Source organism: Verticillium dahliae, genomic scaffold (assembly GCF_000150675.1).
Source record: "Verticillium dahliae VdLs.17 supercont1.3 genomic scaffold, whole genome shotgun sequence".
In the NCBI taxonomy this organism is placed as follows: Eukaryota; Fungi; Ascomycota; class Sordariomycetes; order Glomerellales; family Plectosphaerellaceae; genus Verticillium; species Verticillium dahliae.
In genome coordinates, this window is record NW_009276940.1 from 2029008 (window position 1) to 2048493 (window position 19486).

The 19486-nt window shown below is 58.4% G+C and overlaps 5 protein-coding genes and 1 non-coding gene across 6 annotated transcripts; 3 read left to right on the forward strand and 3 right to left on the reverse strand.

Moving 5' to 3' along the window:
- Positions 1-139: 139 nt before the first annotated feature.
- Positions 140-2260, forward strand: VDAG_02286 (uncharacterized protein; the record flags this gene model as incomplete). Its single annotated transcript, XM_009658315.1, has 4 exons — positions 140-633; positions 696-1042; positions 1114-1217; positions 1376-2260. 4 exons carry the CDS (start codon positions 140-142, stop codon positions 2258-2260), a joined length of 1830 nt encoding a protein of 609 aa, XP_009656610.1.
- Positions 2261-4304: 2044 nt separating this feature from the next.
- Positions 4305-8825, forward strand: VDAG_02287 (uncharacterized protein; the record flags this gene model as incomplete). The annotated part of the gene is made up of 2 exons (XM_009658316.1): positions 4305-6036; positions 6127-8825. The coding sequence occupies 2 exons, from the start codon at positions 4305-4307 to the stop codon at positions 8823-8825; spliced, it is 4431 nt and encodes a 1476-aa protein (XP_009656611.1).
- A 523-nt stretch (positions 8826-9348) lies between these two features.
- On the forward strand, positions 9349-10848 carry VDAG_02288 (uncharacterized protein; the record flags this gene model as incomplete). Its single annotated transcript, XM_009658317.1, has 4 exons — positions 9349-9453; positions 9515-9682; positions 9783-10684; positions 10749-10848. The coding sequence occupies 4 exons, from the start codon at positions 9349-9351 to the stop codon at positions 10846-10848; spliced, it is 1275 nt and encodes a 424-aa protein (XP_009656612.1).
- A 430-nt stretch (positions 10849-11278) lies between these two features.
- VDAG_02289 (HET domain-containing protein) lies at positions 11279-13318 on the reverse strand (the record flags this gene model as incomplete). Its single annotated transcript, XM_009658318.1, has 1 exon — positions 11279-13318. The coding sequence occupies one exon, from the start codon at positions 13316-13318 to the stop codon at positions 11279-11281; it is 2040 nt and encodes a 679-aa protein (XP_009656613.1).
- A 754-nt stretch (positions 13319-14072) lies between these two features.
- On the reverse strand, positions 14073-14171 carry VDAG_20092. The gene has a single exon. It is a non-coding gene; the product is annotated as a tRNA-Leu (tRNA).
- A 213-nt stretch (positions 14172-14384) lies between these two features.
- VDAG_02290 (uncharacterized protein) lies at positions 14385-16408 on the reverse strand (the record flags this gene model as incomplete). The annotated part of the gene is made up of 2 exons (XM_009658319.1): positions 14385-15567; positions 15648-16408. The coding sequence occupies 2 exons, from the start codon at positions 16406-16408 to the stop codon at positions 14385-14387; spliced, it is 1944 nt and encodes a 647-aa protein (XP_009656614.1).
- Between the last annotated feature and the right edge of the window lie 3078 nt (positions 16409-19486).

The window sequence follows — 19486 nt, forward strand, 5'->3', positions numbered from 1 at the left end:
GCATCTTCTTCGAGCGCCTGCCACAGCCTTACCACCAGACGCGGGTCGACATAACTAGCCCCCCCTCGGAACTCCTCTCTACCAACCTCCTGCAGTACGCCGGTCCGCCTGCTCGCACCTTACCGTCGTCGTCTTCACGATGGCCGCTTTTCGGCCGGTTAACACGCTGCTCGCTGCAGCTGCTGCCCAGAATGAAGACGAAATGACGACATCTCCTCTCACCCCCCGGCCAAACACAGCGCCGCACGCCCAACAGCGACCTGACACGATTCCCGAAGATGCAGCAACGCCCACGAGGGCTTCTTTCGCCGGGAACGCTCTGGCTTCACAGAAACCCCTCCCTTCGTCGCCCTTCCCCGATGCCGTGCAGATCCCCGAGTCGGCTGATGGTAGCGTGCCGACGCGAGAAAACTCTCGACACTCGAGAAAGTCTCGAGATTCGGAAGACGTCGACATGGACGATTCGGATGGCGACACAGCGGCTGGCGACGAAGGCGTTTCCGACGATGACAGCGTCAACGGAGACGGGTCCAGGTCTGGGAAGAAGAAGAAGTCACAAAGATTCTACTGTACCGATTACCCGCCCTGCAACCTGAGCTTCACGCGCAGCGAGCACTTGGCCCGACACATCAGGTATGCCGTCGATCGATCCTCTGTCCTAGTGAAACCGCCCTCAGGCTAATCATCTGATGCAGGAAACATACTGGTGAGAGACCATTCCAGTGCCACTGCTCGAGGCGTTTCTCCCGGCTGGACAACCTTCGGCAGCACGCTCAGACTGTTCACGTCAACGAGGATATTCCCATGGATTCGCTTGCGGCAACGGGCGCCCGGTTTCAAAGGCAGATTCGTACCGACAGGGTGCGACAGGCGGCGGGTCGATCGCGGGCGTCAACTGCGGGGAGCGGCGGTGGCCCTGTGCGAGGTCACTCCAAATCGCTGTCCACGTCGAGCATCGGAAGTGTGGGCTCCGTCGGTCCGGCTTTTGCCTCTACGCAAGACATCCGCCGACGACCTCCCCCCCTGGTCATGGCCGATCCCCGTGCGAGGTCATCTCTCGAAGGCTATCGGGCTGCTGATGGGGCCTATGGATACCGCCCGGCTTCGCCACAGATTTGGCACGCAACCTCGGCTACCTTTTCGACGGGCCAGAGCAGCCCTCGCTGGAATTAGATCATGGCATCACCGGCGACCTCGCACTCGAGATCCCACAGCATGTACTCGTCCGGGGCTCGAACGGCCGCCCGACGAATGAGCGTCCCGTCTGGTGTCAACCCCTTTCAATCCCCTCACGGCCCACCCGTGAGCCGGGTGATTTTCGCGCCAAATGCCGTAAACAACCCGAATGTGGCTCCTTTCTCGCTGCCGGCAGCAGTATCCTCGGCTCACCTCCCACGCGTCATCTGCCTGGTCTGGCCGACGGGACTCGACATCCTCGGCTGCCGACGAGGCCTGGAGACGGCGCACCTGGCACCCCGAAAGCCGTGGCTTCCAACCCAACTCTAGCAGCCATCTGAGCAACGTTGTGACGCCAGGCCAGTTCCAGCCGGGCCCACCGCTTCCTGCTGCGAACGTGATGAACCCGCAGCAGACAGTTCGTCTGCCTGGTATTGAATCCTTCGACCCCTTGCTTCCGCGTCCCGCGACACCTCCCCGCCGGAACCCTTCACCCATGATGATTGACGCAGAGCCGAAGGGCCAACCTACGCATGTGGGCGCTGACGATCGCCGCAACTGGGATATGGGTCTGCATCGCGGGTTGACGAGACTTGACCTGCGATCCAACAACGTCACGCCCCCACACGACAGCGCCGGAGCTTGGGCTAATGAGGTCAATCAAGCCGTCCAGGCTCAGGCCGAGCAAGTGAGGGTGAACCCGCCGACTGTCAGATTCGAACTCGGCACGCCACCTACGCATCCCAACACGGCACCTTTCAACAGAACCCACCACCAGTACACCATGTCTGCGCCCATGGTATCGACACCACGCGATTCGAAACGACACGGTTGGTATCATGGCCCGCTTGCCCAACAAGCTCAAGGCGAACTTGTCAGGGGCCCGCGTGTGGACCGCATGGAGCATCCCAACATGACAGCTTTCTCTGGTTTCCCCGGCAGGGAACCTCCGCGGGAACCTCCAAGCCAGCCCCAGCCGCACTCCCAGCAACCTGGCGGCGACCGCACCGCCGAGAACTCTTCCCGATTTGACGCTCTTGTGGCTGTTGCCGCCAGCGAAGGCTCGACGGCTACTGCCTACTGACGCCAGATGGGCCAGAACCGGCCTCCAGCGATCTGACCTTCCGGCGGGGTTTATTCAACCCCGGAACCCCATCACAACGAATACTCTCATACATATTCTTACGACTTACGACTTACACTGCTGGTGGCCAAGGGTGTGGTGCGCAGCTCGAGGTTCGCAGCGCGACTCTGATGATTTAACGATATCCTGAATTTGATTCTGATCGATGCTCTTCTTTTCCTTCTGGTCTTGGTCGGCTTCAGCGTTTGTTTTCTGCTCTTGTTATCTGCTCTTGTTATCTGCTCCTTTTTTTGTTTTCTATGCGGCATCTCAACTCTAGTGTTGGTGCGCAGTCTCTTGAGTCTGAGCCGACCGTCACCCGGCTCGTGCCAATCGCCTGTCACGGACTGCTCTCTCGTCTCGGCTTCCTCTTTTTCTATGTAGGCGACATGGATTATCGGTAGGGACTTGATTTTGGGTCATGGTGGCCCCTCTTTCTTTTCACACCTTAGATGGTTTCTTGTTTTCTTTCGTGGATTTTGATTCCCCGTTATGGTTATACGACGAACGAGATACCCACTCATTCTGGAGAAGGCTACGCAGGGAAGCTAGGCTAATGTGATACCCGCCCTGCGCGTGGACGTAGACCCATTTGCGCGTCTCCGTTTGCCGACGCTCGCTGGGCGAGGATATGAATGGAACAGGGAAGGGGGTTCTGGGAACGGACGCGACGTGGAGATCATTACTGGCCTGATACCCTGAGCGATTCGCCTCCACTCATCTTCCTTGGTATTATGGACGGCCTGGCAACGTAGGCTTGTTGTATATCTGGGTGGTTACTAGACCTCATGGGCAGGCACATTTGCGTACAAGTTGGAGCAATGCAGACTCGAATGTTCGATATTGGTCTTGATCGTAGCTGGCGCGGATTTGACGTTTGGCCTTGGTGATCGTATGGTGTAAGTCTTGTCTCAGTTGGCGGAAGACCCTCTGCATAATGTCGTCTTCTTCGCCTCGGGATCGCGTAACTTGCTCATAAATGGAGAATCCCCAGGAACCCATTCAAAGGCTTCGAAATGGGTAAAGTCACCACAGGGGTGCATTGTTTCTTCCCCATTATTGAGATAGCTACAAAGAGCTGACATGACGTGAAGTGCCGTGTTTCTGGTTCCCAGGAATACACACGCCTAGTGTAGCGCACCACTGCCATGCAAAAGAGGTACGGTGGCCCCGCGAGGCCCCGCGTGGGTCGACGGCCTCATGAAGCCACGATGCCATCACTTTCCAGCCCACTTGCTGCTATGTTAACGCATCTCTCGGCGCTGATTAAGAGGGCGACTAAGCGTGCCAAAGATCTTTGATTGAGGCCCTATGCCTGAGTGAAGCCCACAAACCTGAATTCGGAAGTTGCGAAACTCCTCCCTCACAATAACGCACTTCATCACCAACAACGACTGTAAGTTGCACTTCACCCAGATAGCCTGAGGCCCAGCAATATGCTCTGACGTGATGGAAGAGCCTTTTTCGAGTGAATGACCTTTTTGCAGCTCTGGCTAGATGCCATGGATGACTGCTGACCACGTCGCTAGGGTAGTGCCTCCCTCCTTAACTCTACCAGTAAGTCCTTCCGCTGATTCTCACCACCAAAGCAGCCTTGCGCTTGCTCGTGACTCGATTCAAGATCACGGGCTCATTTAACGCCTTGAAAGCTTCAAAATGCTAATAAAGTGTCACTCCAGCATCATCACCATCATCATCTTCTTCACCACCTCCCGCCCGCCCTTCCCTCCTCTCCTTGTTTCAGGTTAGTTCATGAGCTCTTCCTTGCTGTTTGATCCATGCGTATTCTTTCAAAGGGTGAAAATACCAATGTACTACGTAATCGTTATGATACATGGACGAAGGACGAAGCGAACCGGACGACCTGGACCGGATGGCCTGCACCTGACACTTGTCGAGCAACAGCTCGGGCGCTGTGTGGACTGATCATATAGACTAGCAGCCGCTGGAGGAGTATCAGGTCGCTCAGAATAATATGCTGACCTCAATTCCTATAGCTACTATCATGACGCACTTCATGGCCACTCTTGGCCTCGAGGAGCTCTCCTCCAAGGCCACCGACGATACTACCAACATCGATAATCACCCCGACTGGCATAAGCACTACAAAACCGACGAGCAGGATGGAGATCACTGCTTATCCTGCCATGAGCTGCTCAGAGAGAAGGCCCGTCATTGCAAACGCTGCGGCTCGGCCTATTGCAACACTTCTTGTTCGAAAAAGGTATCCAAGATTCATCGCAAGCTTTGCCGCCCGTATACAACTCTTGCGAGCCAGACGAGGCCTTCAACGGACCGCTACATGGCGCTTCTCTTCCCAGCCTACAGGTCGACTCCTGAGATGATCTGGGTCAGAATGAACGAGACATCGATAAGCGTTGACCTGGGCCACCCAGAGCTTGCTCAGCTGTCGGTGGAATGCAGTCCTGATCCCTGGGGTGGCGCCTCTGCGACTCTCTGCAACGACCTGCCCTACATGCAGGACACCAAGCTCGGCCACGCTCTCACTCTCATCTCACCTGTAGGCGAAACAACGGAGGGCCTCGCGGACAAGTGGCTCAACAGGAGCGTACGGCGGTTCGCTCCTCCCCACCACCTCTACCGTTGGCACGGTCCCTTGATCTTCGTAAGCTGGCATGTCGACGAAGACGCCCAGTTCCAGAAGCTTTGCGACGTCTCGATGCGGGACTATCACCACGCTATCAAAGTCTTACTTGGATGGCATGCAAATCCTTGTGTTCTGAACCCTTCTCGGTTTGGCCCAGCCAGAGCCCATACCAACGTCAACGCCCAGAAGCCACAGACAGGTCAGAAAACCAAGTCCATGAAGAAGAGGGAGCAGAGAAAGAAGGCTCAAGCCCGGAGGAAGCTCGAAGCTGCTCAAGCCACTGAGGCAAAGGCCTTGGCTGCGGAGAAAGATGCTTACCTCCTCGCTGCGACTCGTGTCCCTCTACCCGAGAGCCCTGTGTTAGAAGCTTTCCAGGACGATACTGTCGCCCCTGAGGATGAGGAAGAGCACAGCGATTGGTCAGTCACTCTTGATGCTGACTCTGAGGTGGAAATCATGGTCCAAGACGGCGAAGCTCCTCAAGACATGAGCAAGACGAGGCCAGCCAGCTCCGAGCTTGGCACACAGATTCCCCACCCCGAGCCCGACTTGCATGATGATTCACAGCTCTTGCTTCCAGAGAAGCAAGATCACGACGACTCTGGGGTTCATGGGACGGAGCCCTGCATTCACGAAGATGGCAGGAACAACAAAGGCGCTCGGACGGAAGCTCACAACTGCTCAGACGAAGAACGCGATGATGCCGGTCATCCCGAGCCCGAGTTCGTCTGCGGTGACGAGACCAACACCTCTTCCCCAGGGGAGGTTTCATCGCACATTGGTCATGAACAGCCCGGCCCTCATACAGAAGATGAGGTCCACGAGGTACCTTCGCAGGCACCGGCACCAAGGGAACCCAACAAGACACGTCAGGCCAGTACCATCGATACGCCCGGCTATACTATGTCGGAGGAATCCAGCTTCAGCTCCACCATAGCGGACGACGACGACGATGATGATGACGGGATCGAGCCGAGCACCAGACGACAGCAGAAAGGGCCGAAAGACACGAAGGACGCTCAGCTTCATGAGTCTATGATGCTTTTCGAAAAAGGAGCAATGAGGAGGTTCGATGAACTTACCGAATTGGTGAAAGATCTTTCGAGGAAGGTTGATGTTCTTCAAAAAGGTCCTGCTAAAGAGGCCTCACCGGACGGGGCGAGCGAGCCGCCGGACGAGCCTGCCAAGCTCCTGCCAGCCTAGCAGGTTGGTGTGACAGAGACAGAGCAAGCGTCGGAAAGAGGCTCCGAAAGTACGGCACCAAAGGAAGACACAGGAAATAAGGGGATGTCTACTACCTCCACTTTCGCTGGTGAGTCGTCCGATGCTGTCTCGGACGAAAAATGGAAGACCGATCTTTCTTTACCCGAGAATACGAATGAGCAAGCCATGGAGCAAGCTCAATCAAACTCGCAAGTCTGGGAGACGGTCGTTCGCAGGAAGAAAAGGGCGCCAGCGAAGACCAAACCAGCAATCGAGAACAGCAAGGTTCGCGCTCCTTTGAGAACCTGGTCAAAACCTGCACCAAAGGTTGATCAGACGAAGACCATCAGTGCTTCAAAAACCGTGTTCAAGGGGCCTTTGAAGACATCATATTCCATGCCTCGCTCCCAGGGAGCAGCAACGACGGGCGGCGGGAGCCATGGACGAATCTCTAAGAAGGGCTCAAAGGAGGAGGCGCCAAAGAAACCTGAGCAGCAACAGGAGCCTGAACAGCCAAAGGGGACCAAGGAAGCGAAGAATTCTTCCGAGACCACTCAGGACGACGTTGCTGTCGAGAAGGTGGTGCCAACGCAACCTGAGTCGAGACCTGCGAGCAAGCAGAGCTCCCGGCCTACAAGCTCTCAAGTTGATCCCGACAAGAGCTGCACTCCAACTGCTGAGTTTGTGCAACGTCCTCAGGCCATGTCTTGGGCTGAAGAAGTAGAAGTATCCATTCAGCAGCATGTCACTCAACGCAGCACTTCTCCAGAGAACGAGCTGCCTGGCGCGGACCCCATGATCGACTCCAAGAGTTGTACGGAGGATGTCGACTCGATTCCCTCAGCGGCCGACGAGAACCCTATCCATGATGGCAGCGTGGTTGAGGCCCCTGATGCACCGATTCAAGAAGCCCCTGAGCATGTCGACTCATCTTCCTCGACGGCCGACGAGGACCCTACCCAGGACGACGACAGCGCGGCTGAGGCCCCTGTTGAACCGAATCAAGAAACCGCTGAGAATGACGAATCATCTTCCTCGTCGGCTGGCGAAAACCCTACCCAGAACGACGACAGCGCGGCTGAGGCCCCTGTTGAACCGAATCAAGAAACCGCTGAGCACGCAAATCCGGGTAGTCAACCAGTGCAGGCTGTGTCTCGATCTACACCAAATTCAACACAGCTCAACGTAGACGACTCTACGGCTGAAACCTTGGATGGTGCTCAACAAAACATTACAGACGAAGTTAGAAACTCTGCGGAGTCTCTATTCCACAGCCCTGACGCTCGTGCCCGAGTACGACTTCCGCCAGCGGCAGAGCCTCAGCAGACGCTTCTCGATGAGCCCCAGGAGCCCCAGGAGCCTCAGGAGCTCGCCGGTCCACAGTCTCAAGATGTAGACGTGCCCTCCGAGCAGCCGGCCGTTCCTCCTCACACCAGTGCGGCGAAGAATCCTCAGTGCCCTCAAAACGGACAACAGCAGTGCGTGCAGCAACAGGAACCGTCTACTCAGCAGTTGTCTCAGCGGTCAATTGCTCAGCAGAAGTATGAACAAGGCCATCGCCAGGGCCCTCGACAGTACACCCGAACGTACCCGCAGCCATACCCACGGCCGTACCCCCAGCCATATGCTCAGCAGCACGTTCAACAGCAGAACCAAAGCCAGCAACAGCACCATCCACAGCACGTTCAGCAGCAGAACCAAGGCCAGCAACAGTACCATCCACAGCACGTTCAGCAGCAGAACCAAGGCCAGCAACAGTACCATCCACAGCACGTTCAGCAGCAGAACCAAGGCCAGCAACAGTACCATCCACAGCACGTTCAGCAGAACCAAGGCCAGCAACAGTACCATCCACAGCACGTTCAGCAGAACCAAGGCCAGCAACAGTACCATCCACAGCACGTTCAGCAGAACCAAGGCCAGCAACAGTACCATCCACAGCACGTTCAGCTGCAGACCTTTTGTCTGCAACAATATCCATATCCGAATGGTCAACAGTACGCTGGAACCTACCAAGGAGCTCCTCAAGCATACCAACAGTGGCAACAAGGTCCTCAGCAACTCCAACAGTGGGTCACTCCGCAGTATTCGACACCATTGTCGACGCCAGCAGATCCCACAACATGGGACCAGCCTGAGCCGGACCATTACAATTACTCGAGTGGTCCTGTCCTGTACCCGGATTACACGTATCCACAACCGCCGCAGTCGCCGTATACACATACTATCCCTCCCGTGCATGACCACGCGGGTGGCCGAGGCCAAGTCTCGTCTCGGCACGTGACAGGTCGAGGTAGGGGCTTCAACCACCGAGGCGGACTCCATCGAGGACGAGGTCGTGGCCATGGGGTTGTGGCAACACACCCAGAGGCAACACACCCAGAGGCAACACACCCAGAGGCAACACACCCAGAGGCAACACACCCAGAGGCAACACACCCAGAGGCAACACACACCCAGAGTGCATCTCCGAACACGAACAACGCCACGAACGAGGTCACAACTGAGACGGCTGTCCAACCTATCAGCGAGGATGCCCAAGAAACGGCTGGTAGCATTGTCGACGATACGACAGACGAGGCTACCGTCCAAGACAATGAGGCGTTTTACAACAGATCGGTCAGTGTGGAAAGCCTGCCACTTTACCTGAAGAGCGAGAGTGACGAGGAAGATGAAGGGGAGGTGACGTACAAAACGAGAACATTGAGTGTATAGGCTGGTCTGACAAGGTAGAGGAAGGGTTGGGTCAGGATAGAGCCATGCATGACTAGAGGCAGGTCGAAGCGTTTGGGAAGAGATCCAGGATCAGTTGGTAGACATCAGCGACATGAGCGATTGGGATACTGTCTACAGATAGCGCAGTCAGTCTTTGGCTAATATAATTCGTGTCGCCAGTTGTAAGCTTGCGTAAGGTCTGATGTCTTTCTCCGTGCATTGTCGTGCCTTGGCCGACGTACCTTTCTGTAATCTGCATTGTGCTTTCTCCTGCCTCGGGTCCGCAAGGCTGCCATTCACTCGTAGGCAGTCAACTATTGATAGTTGAGAGTTAGAAACGCGGTATCGTTCGTGCTCCTTCCTCCACGAATAATCCTCACCACCTGCCTTCGCAAAGTCAAGTTGCCTCCAGCAAGACTACCTTACGCATCACATGACGACTCTACCTTGGGTTGTCGCGATAGAAGTAAATCCCAATCGAAGAAACGACCAAGCATCCCAAGTACGCCGCTTATTCAACGCAATGTTGCGCCACCGCGGTCAAGACATCCAGCGTCTGCGCCTCCGCCAGCACCTCGGCTCTCCCAAGACAGCTCGCAACCACAGACATGCCCTGCGCAACCCTACTGTACGTCGCTCCCCGGCCAGACATCGTTCCCGCATCAGCGGCCTAACTCGCGTGCGTGCAGCGTCCCAAGGTGTTCCCCTACCGGATCGCCTTCTCCCTGCCGTCCTCGGGCATCGTCATGCGCGACGGGGATTCCGCGCCCGGCGAGCTCGACCTCGAGGCCTCGCTTCACAAGTTCCACATCGACACGGCCGGCGCACCGCCCGCCATGACGCGCGACGACGAGAGGGTTCGCGGCCGGTGTCTGCGGTGCGAGAGGGACGTCAAGACGCGGTGCCCCGCGTGCGACGAGGCCGGCTACTGCTCAAAGGACTGCCGCAGACGACGAGGCGTTCCACGCCGAGGTGTGCGGCCTCCTGGATGCCATGGAGGAAGGCACGCGGCCGTCTGCCGCGCATCGCCTGCTCATCTGCTTCGCGCCCGACTACGCGACGCCCTTTTTCCTCTGGGTCAAGACGCACTTTGACGCGACACACGGCAACCTGTCGTTCCTCTTTGACGGCGACAGCCTCGTCACGGCGTGGGCCGAGGGGCACGGCCTCGCGACCCGCACGTGGATGGTGCCGCTCGCCGCGCAGCGCTTCATCTTCCCGCACCCGCTGGGCCACGGCGTCGGGCTCGTCGGCGCCGCGCCACCCCACGACGACGCCGCACCGCGCGACGTCAACTGGGCGGTGCAGTCGCTGGGCAAGCCGGGCCACGTGACGCCCGTGTTCGGCCCCGTGCTCGCCTTTGCCTACGCCACCGACGACCACGGCAGCTTCGTCGCCGTCGCCGACGCCTCGCTGCGCGACCTCACGCACGCCATCGACGCCCTCCTCCAGGCCCCCTGCCACGCCGCCCCGCCGGCCCCCGACCGCGCCCGCCACCGCCACCAGCCGGCCCTCAAGTTCGCCGACCCGGCGTCGCCGTGGCACCGAGCGCTTGGCGCGCCGCCCGTCGAGATGGCGACGCTGCCGTGCTGGAAGAGGGGGTTTCCGCTCACCGTGCCCTTTAGCCTCGGCCTGCGCTGGATCGTGCACCCGGCCGTCGTGCCGCGCGGTCTGCGCGCCTCGACCGTCTGGGGGCCCGACGCGCTGTCGAAGCTGTTTGGGAGCGTCGTCATCGTGCGCCAGGGCCAGGGCCAGGGCCAGAGCCAGGGCCAGGGTCGTCGCGGCGGTGGTGGCGCTTTGCGGGGCGAGATGGTCTTCCAGCGGCTGCTGTTCTGGCACGGGTTTTCCGTGACCAAGACGTACGGCGGCGTCGTCCATCCTGTTCATGTCGAGGGGCTGCTGGCGTACCTCGCCTTTGCGCAGCGGCTTGCGCGCGGTGCCACGGAGGGTGGGTTTCGGGGCTGGTGGGAGGATTGGAAGGATGGGCTTGTCGCGCAGGGGAGAGAGGTGGCGGCCCTGGTGAGCCCGTATTTCGACGAGGACGAGCCGAGACATCCGCGCTCGTTGGATATCGAGACGGAGAGCCTGCTGGCGTTCCTCAAGAACAAGAGGGAGTGTGATGCGGAGAGCATCGAGGACGTATACGGCGATTTGGTCTTCTGACGGTCTCTGGGTGCATCCCAGGGACGGGGCATTTTGTAGTCAGAAATCGGCATGCGAAGGTGAGATCTGATGCGACTTGGACGGGCGGGGACTAGCTAAGGAACCTCGTTCGCCCAATGGTATGATGAGCATGAGATGATGCATGGCCGACTCGGGTATGGAAATCGAGTACGTCAGTGATCCTCTTTCCTCCTGTGACGCCAGCTGCCATCTCCTCGATGAGCTATTGCCATCCTTCCCACCGTCGTAAGAACAACGCAGCCCCACGGCTTCCCGGCCGAACGGCTGCCTCAGTAGATATCAAACACCTCATGCGGAGGTTCCTCCTCTAGAAACTCCCCCTCCATAATCCCAGCCACGTACGAATCCCCCTTGAACACAAAACCACCACCATGCCTCTGCCCCAGCACGACCGGCGCCGGCGCATTCCAAACAAGCGACAAGACGTCGCCGGCTTGCACGCCGGCCCAGCAGATGCCGAGGCGGCCGCCTTCTGTCCAGAAAAAGGTCCGCCCGCGCAGACACGCCGCCCAATGCCGCCGCAACGCATCTGCAAACTCGGCAATGTTCTCGTCCGTCAGGGCCGCCTCCGCGGGCGCCGAGCGCCAGTAGCCGTAAATGTCGTCCCGGAACAGGGCGGCCTCTGTGTCGTCGAGGGCATCGGCAGCGATCGGATGGGCGAGCAGCATCCTGCTGACGAGCCGGAACACCTTGGGCTCCTCTATGCGGGCCATGTGCTCCACCGACACGGGGTCCATGGCCGTGACGGCTGTAGCGAGGGCCGACACGGTGGCGCCCCAGTCGGGATTCGGTTTCGACGCCTCGTCGAGGCGGGCGAACGCCTCGACGGCGGACCAGTCGAGATCGGGGTGACACAGTTCGCAGAGCTCAGGCGGCGTGCACTTGTTGCAGGGCCTGCCCGCCGGGGGGCTCAGCACCTCGGCAACGACGTCGACGCGGCATCCGCCCTGGCGCAATAGCCCGCTGTCGGCGTCTCCTGGTTGCTCTGTTCCCTCCTGACCTGGCCCGCCTCGTGTGGCGTCGCACCACCCACCGAACAGCCCCTGGTGTCGGACGGCCTTTTGAGGGGTTCCACGCATGCCCATGGCCTGCCAGTCAACGACCCAAGACGGCAAATCATCAGATGCTGCCGCCCTCGGCACCACAGAGTCGAGGCCGAAGCTGCCGTACGCCGAGTCGCCGTGCATGATGAGGGCCCTCGTCAGCATGGCGAAGACTTGGGCACGCGTCTTTGTGTAGTCGACCTGTAGGCCGAGGGCCTCTCCATCCGAGACGATGCCGAGAATGGCGAAGACGACATCTCGCGGGTCCGTCACGGCGTAGTAGGGCCTCCCCGGCGCCGGGTCGCGAATGTACAGAATGTCGAGCAGCATCAGGGACACGCCTGCGTGATAGTCGGAGCGGGTGTTGAGGGCGCGGACGTCGAGCATCTGCTCGTCGATGGCGGCGGCAAAGGCTCGGTAGCGCGGCAGGGCGGGACGAAAGGTGCGTTTGCAGGCCCAGATGACGCCGAGGGCGGCGTTGAATAGAGGCAGAGACAGCGTGGCGTTGCCGCAGGCGATGACGGCGTGACGGGGTACCGTGACTTCTTGGATGATCCACATGCGCGTCCAGTAGTCTCGCTCGAGCATGTCCTGGATGCCGCGTTGCGTGGGCGTGGGCTCGCCTGTTGCTTCGTCTGCGTACATGTCGGGGTCTGCAAGGAGCGTCTGGTAGAAGGATGCCACGGCATGCTCCTCGTTGGTACTGCCGAGGTTGCTTGGGGAGTCGGGGATTTCGAGGCGATTCTTGATGATATCTGCCACTTCACCTGCCCTGCCGACTTGGAGCAACAATGCTGGTGCACCACATGCCTCGGCTGCCTGACCGAGGTGCGCGAGGGCGTCGAGGGCCGCATCCGTGTTGGCGTTGCCTGGCCCCAGCCAGAGGTGAACGACGGCAGCTTGGACATAGACGGTACGCATGAGGCCGATCTGCCACCGTTTCTCGTTGGCGTCGGTCTGGTTGATGCAGATGGCGTCTGTCCAGAGCCACGAGGTGACGTTCTGGCGACGCAGCTGGAGGAAGAGCCCGTGCAGATTACGACCGATGGCGTATGGTCTGCCGTCGACGGTGGCCTCGAGCGTCTCGCGCATGTCACCCCAGACGTAGGAGAGGGCTCCGTAGTCGGGACTCTCGTCGAGGGAAACATGGCAGAGCTCAAGGGCGATGGGGGCTTCATCAGGGAAGGATCCCGAAGACGGAGCCGCCACGAAGCGGAGGAGTCTGATTTCACGTCGAGCCTCGGACAGAGGACGGTGATGGAACATGGTTTCAATGGGGTTCGATGGGGTTTGCAAGACAGAACGATTGCCGTGATGCTCGTGTGGTGGTGACGTGCGCAGTTCGCCTAGGAGGGTGTGGACGAACTGATGGAGAGTTGTCTGGATACCAAAGGCTAGCAAGGGTCGTTGCTGGATTTCACAGGGAAGATCCTCTCAAGCCATGATGGACCCTCATAGATCTGGAGAGGAGGCATCTTGCTTGACTGCAGCCATCGTATTGATGGTGGTTGTGGTGTTTGAGGATGATGTGTCCAGGCTGAGGGCTGCAAGAAGTTGTCTAGAAAACCGGCTGTACCTGCCTTACCTGCCTCCTAAGGTGGTACCTAAGATAAGGGAGCCACAGGTTAAGCCACGGGTTAAGCCACACTCCCAATCCGCCAAACACAGTGTCATCCAGACCGAGCCCTGACTTTATATTCTCTCAATGCCTCGCGTCTCAGGTAAACGCTCTGAGATTCAGACTACTAGATGAGCGGCAGTAAAAGTAAGTATGTTGCTACTTTGATAGTTTTGAGCTGCCATAGAATAGAGTATCGCGGTTCAAAGTAAGCTCGCCTTTTAGGACTGTGGCTTTTTTGGCACCCCCGTGCTGAGGTACCACCTAGGTACCTAAGGCAAGTAAGTAGGCGGGCAGGATCATCATCAACAACGGCCAACCCAGCCTCTGGACACCTATAGTACACCAGCTAGGCCGTCTCCATAGGCGTAGCAGGGCCCAAAAGGAAGCAACAAAAGGTAATGATGAGGACGAGACTCGAACTCGCGCGGGTTGCCCCACCAGGAAATCTAGTTAAGGTAGACCTTAACCTGGCGCCATAACCAACTCGGCCACCTCACCGATCGATGAACATTAAAATTGGCAGCTAGACTGATAATGGCGCATCGCTGTGCACCAGACGGCTCAAGTCTCTCATCTTGCCACAAACCCCTACCGAACGATGGTGCAGCCTTGGTGCAAGGCGAGCGTGCGCTTTCCATCTTGTTGATGCATCGCCGAATCCCACCCTTGGACGTAAGACTTGAATGCTTCTTGATTGTCTCCCGCGTTGCCTCATCCGTCTCGCAAGCCCGCGCGCGAGCTGCTACTCCCATCTGTGCTCGCCCTGTTTTCCTTGTTTCTCTTGATCAGCCTGGTCCATCTGCTCCCCTTCTTCGAGCCCCAGCCAGTCTTGGACTCGGACGACTTGCACGGGACCAACACCTCCTCCATGTACAGATCGTAGACGCCATCGCCGACGTACTTGTTGCGATACACCCACGCCGTCTTGACGTCGCCGCCCTGCCCGACCGTCAACGACATGCTGCCCTTGCCCTTGTCAAACCGCCCGCGCCTCCTCCTCCTCGCACCACCGAGCATCGGCCTCAGCACCTCGGCCTCGGCGACCGGTCCGCCCTCGGGCACGACGACCCTGTGCGCCGTCAGCGCCGCCGCCGTGCCGAGCACGAGCTGCAGCCCCGCCGTCAGCACCATGATGAGATGGATCATGTCCCAGTGTTCCATGTTGAGCTTCTGCCCGATCGTCGGCGCGTCGCCCCACACAAAGAGCGCCGTGTTCGACTGCGCCGCCATGCCGAGCACGCCAATGGCGAACCGTGACATGAGCAGCGCCAGCGCATCGCTGCTGCCGCTCATCGGCGTGCCCCAGTACGTCGCCGCCGGATACACAATGCCCTGGACCTGCAGGTCCTCGTCTGCCGCCGTCGTCGAGTAGCCTTGCAGCGCCACGGCCATGGCCACCATCCAGACGAGGTCGTCGCCGAGCGCGTGTTCAGGCAGCGAAGCGTTCGTTGGCGTCCCGACCGTTGTGTTACACTCGTAGAGCCACGGCGAGGACGATGATGCTTCAAACACGGACACGCTCCCACACGTCGGCCCGCATGGTGCCATTGTGTCGGTGAAGAAAGTCGACTGGTCGCTGCCACCGAGTACCGGCAGCGTGACGTTGCGCGCGCCGCCGCGGCTGCTGCTGTCGGCGATGGTAATGTTCTCGAAGAGGCCGTCGCCGCCTGACGTGACGCGATAGCTGCGGCATATCGTGTCCACCCGCACGAGTCGGTTCGTCACGGCCGTGATGGGGAACGAGTCTGGGTCGAGGGCCGACTTGGTGTTGACCTCGTGAAAGGCGTAGATGCATCCCCCGTCGTCACAGAAGAAGAGCGGATCGTCGCTTGAATACAGGTCACCCGGCTGTGGGATTTGGTCGATGGTCGCCGTGTCGTACGCCAGTGACACGCTGCCGAGGCTTTGGCCGTCTGTTAGCTCTAGCCTGCTACGAGGGAGCTGCACCACATCAAGCAGAGGGAAACAAAATACCTGTTGGCTGTGTACTCCTGTGCACGCTGCGAGTTGCTTCCGTTGGCCACCTTTGTCGTCTCAATGCTCGACATGTCGGGGATCGAAACGTTGCCGCGCACGAGCAGCGCCTTGTCCTCGGTGCGCTCGACGGAGTAGCACAAGCCGATGGAGGCGATGCCAACTTGGGCCCCGATGATCAGCAGCACCCACAGTGTGACGACGACGTGAATGTTGGACCTTTTCGATCTCGACGCCAGACGGATGACGCGCGAAGTGCTGTGGGCATGTAGAATGTGCTCGACCTTGTGCTGAGATCGCGCCCTCCTGCTGAGGATCCACCACCGCATGTCATCGCACATGCCTGTGAGGAAGCTGGCCGTCGACAGGCCCAGAGTGATGAGCAGACCCGTGATGAGCGCGTTGAACTGGCGCTTCTTCGTCGTCGACATGACGGGTCGATCGACCGAATAAGAGATCAGCACGGCGTACACGGCGACAATGAGTGCCACCGTGACGATCCACTTGCCGAGAACACGGGCGAGGACCCTGACCTTGGAGGCCTTGCGCGCCGCGAGGCCCTTGAACTCGTAGAGCTGCACGTCCTCTGCTTCAGGCAGCGACGCCGTGTCGGAGTCTGGCTGTCGCGGGGGTGGCGCCATGGAGACAGATGGCCGGTAGAGAGGGTCGACATTGTGATCATGTGGCGGGCTCACCTGCCGCGCCGCGTGCGGTTGATGCTGGAGAAACGGCTGCACAGCATGGTGCTCCGTGCCAGCCATCGTTGTGTACCTAGGCGGGAACAGTGCTATGTCGGTGACGGTCGTTGTCGCCCCGACTCGCCCGTACGTCTCGCGCCCGCAGGTAGGCCAGCCCTTTAGTAAGTCTCCCAGATTTTCCTACATCGTCTGAGAGACGCTCGGGTCTCCGCTCGGGCCTGGAATAAACTTTGGTCGGAGAGCCATGGTCCGCTGCCTACTTGACGCAGATCGATACGCGACGTTGCGCCGCGCAGGAAGAGGGCTGAGACTAGCTCAGCAACGAATGCGGCATACCTTGTGCGAAGGGAGGGGCCGGGAGCACGGGCATCACAGCACAGCGCGCTGGGGGTGGCCTCACTCGGAGTGCTCCACATCGAATGACGCTATATCCCATTCATCTCGCTCACAGAGCTCAAGTCAGACGGCTCCAGGGCGCGTTCCGAAGATCCCCTGTCCTGGCCTGGATCGGCCGCACCGAGGCAGCGAAGAAGCACGGGCTCAGCCGGGCGGGACAATGTGTCACCCCGGCGCCGCGTAAGCGTGAGGACGAATGGTTTCTTGGAAGGTCTTGGAGCCGCATCTGTGGGTATCGAACCGTCACTGGCATGTCTAGACCTCGGTGCCTAATCAACAGAGCGAGAGCGCTCGCCGACAGAGCGAGAGCGCTCGCCGACGGTTTCGTTGCGAGAGAGGCTGTCTGTCGGGTTTCGGAAAGGAGACGGGGTTCATCAAGGGAAACCTTGGACGGACAATGGAGCGGCTTGCAGTGTTTGCCAAGCCTCCTGACTCAACCAGCATGCGCTGTCCCTAGTTGACGACATGGGCTTCGTTCGGACGCTCGTATGGTTTGATCTCGCATTGGGTTCTGGTCAGTCAGCATGCCTGCCAGTTTGACTGTACCGAGACCAAAAGAGGTTCTGCGACGTCTCATGCTGATGATCCATTTACGCCGTGAGGCCAGGGAGGGAGGGTAAGGGTAAGAAAAAGAGCATCTCAAATTTTGGTCGTCATCTCCAGGCTAATTCTAGGCAGACACGGGCTTGCCGAGCATCGTGAGAACCGGCGCCATCAAGCTTAGAAAAAATACCTACCTAATGTACTTACCTACCTAATGTACTTACCTAATATACTTACCTACCTACCTTAGGTACCTACCTAGGTACAGTAGCTAGGTAGGTAAGTGTTGCCGATCAGGCAAGGTTCTGTTCTGTGACCCAGGAGTACTTTCATCCCAAATGTGGAGTCCTCATTTGATGCATTTGTTCTGTCGTTATCGCCCCGGTAAGACTCCTTACCGATGCTGGATCTGACCAATTACCTTCGTTTGGACTTCTGGAAGTCTCCTTTTGTACCTTAACAACAATCAATCCACTTTGTTCAATTCCGTGGTGACAGTTATGAGCCCGGGCGACGATACAGCTCCTTGACCTTCGATATCTACAGCAGGGCGCCTACGGCCAATACGCCTGCTGCGAAGCTGTCTACAGCTGAATCGCCGCTGCACTTCAACAGTCAATTGACGCGACGTTTCGCCATTGACGACCACTGGCCAAGGGCCGTTACCGACATCCTCCAGGAGAGCGATCATCTCTCCACGACACATCGAAGCAGGAGAAATCAGCTCCTCAAGACCAATTGAACCTCCGAGACGTGTGGCCTAGGGCTTGAGTACACGCGGGGTCAATTGATGATATTCAACATACACGCGATCAGTCGCGACCATCGAACGACCTCCCCGACGGTCTCCGACAACGCCCAGGGATCCTCAAGATGGACTCTGGTAAGCACAGAGTGACACTTACAAGGAGGGAGGAATGGAGGACATGGCTCAACTCCGTCAGAGCCGTGGCGACCTCCTACGAGGCCTGGGATCTAGTCGACCCAGACAAAGAGGCTGACAGGCGGCCCAAGAGGGCCAAGAAGCCAACAGCACCGTCATTCGAAGATGAGACGCGAGATCTCAGCACACTGCTGACGTTGTACAAGATCCATTTGGACATCTACAACAGGGAGTCAGCGGGCCTCCAGGAGGTCCAGAAATACATCCTCAACACAGTCGACAGGAGCCTTTCGGCCGTCTTCATGAACGAGGAAAGCAGCCAGGAGTGGCTCAAGGCGTTGAAGGACCACTTCGCCCCTTCCGACATGGGACAGAAACAATACATTCGCCAGCGCTGGGAGGAGCATATGGCGATGATCAAGAAGATGGACCATGAGAAGTGGGTTGACGACTTCATCCTACTCTGTATCGAAGTTGAGAAGCACGGGATTCCTCAGCTTAAAGAAGCCGCAGATCAAAATGTTCAATTCCTTCGGGCAATTCTTTCCGTGTCTCCAGGGTGGGCCGAAGCAGAGTGCGCCCACCAAGTTCGCCGGGAGCTGGATGATCGTGATGGAGGGAAGGTACTGGCGTTGAGGTACAAGAGCTACCTTAGAGACTACCAACCGCATCGCCTCACCACCAAGCCATCTCAGACGTCCTTCTACAGCGACTCGGTGACCTTCATGGGCAAGGACCGGAATGGTCAAAGTGATCGGACGAGTGCCCAGGATTCCCATCGTGACTCTCCTCAACAGCCAAACAGCTCGCCTTCTCGCAGACCATTCTGCGACTGTGTACAGCAGAAGAGGGCACCCAAGGCGTGTCAGCCCATCTGTCTGTGCCCAAATATCGCGGAACACCGGAGGAAGAAGAGCTATCAATCCGATCAGAGCCTGCTGGACTACATTGACGAAGCGAAGAAAAGGATGAAGCCAAGCACATTGCAATTCTGGAACGAGAAAATCAAGGAGGACAAAAAGAAGCGGCAGGAGGCAAGAGGCACCAGTGGAGTCGCCGTCTCTGCTTTTAACAACTTCCTCGGTGACGATGATGAACAGAGCTGCGATGACGAGTACACCAACTTCATGAGCAACTTCTCCGTCGCTGATTCGGACGAGTTTCAACGGACAAACCGAGGAGGGGATCTCCGTCACGAGTTCCTGATCGACTCGGGTACACCCAACCATATAACCAACAACAAAGACCTCCTCACCAACTTTCGCGAGGCCACCGACACTGTAAGATACAGCACAGGAGGAGGCAAATCAAGCCCCGTC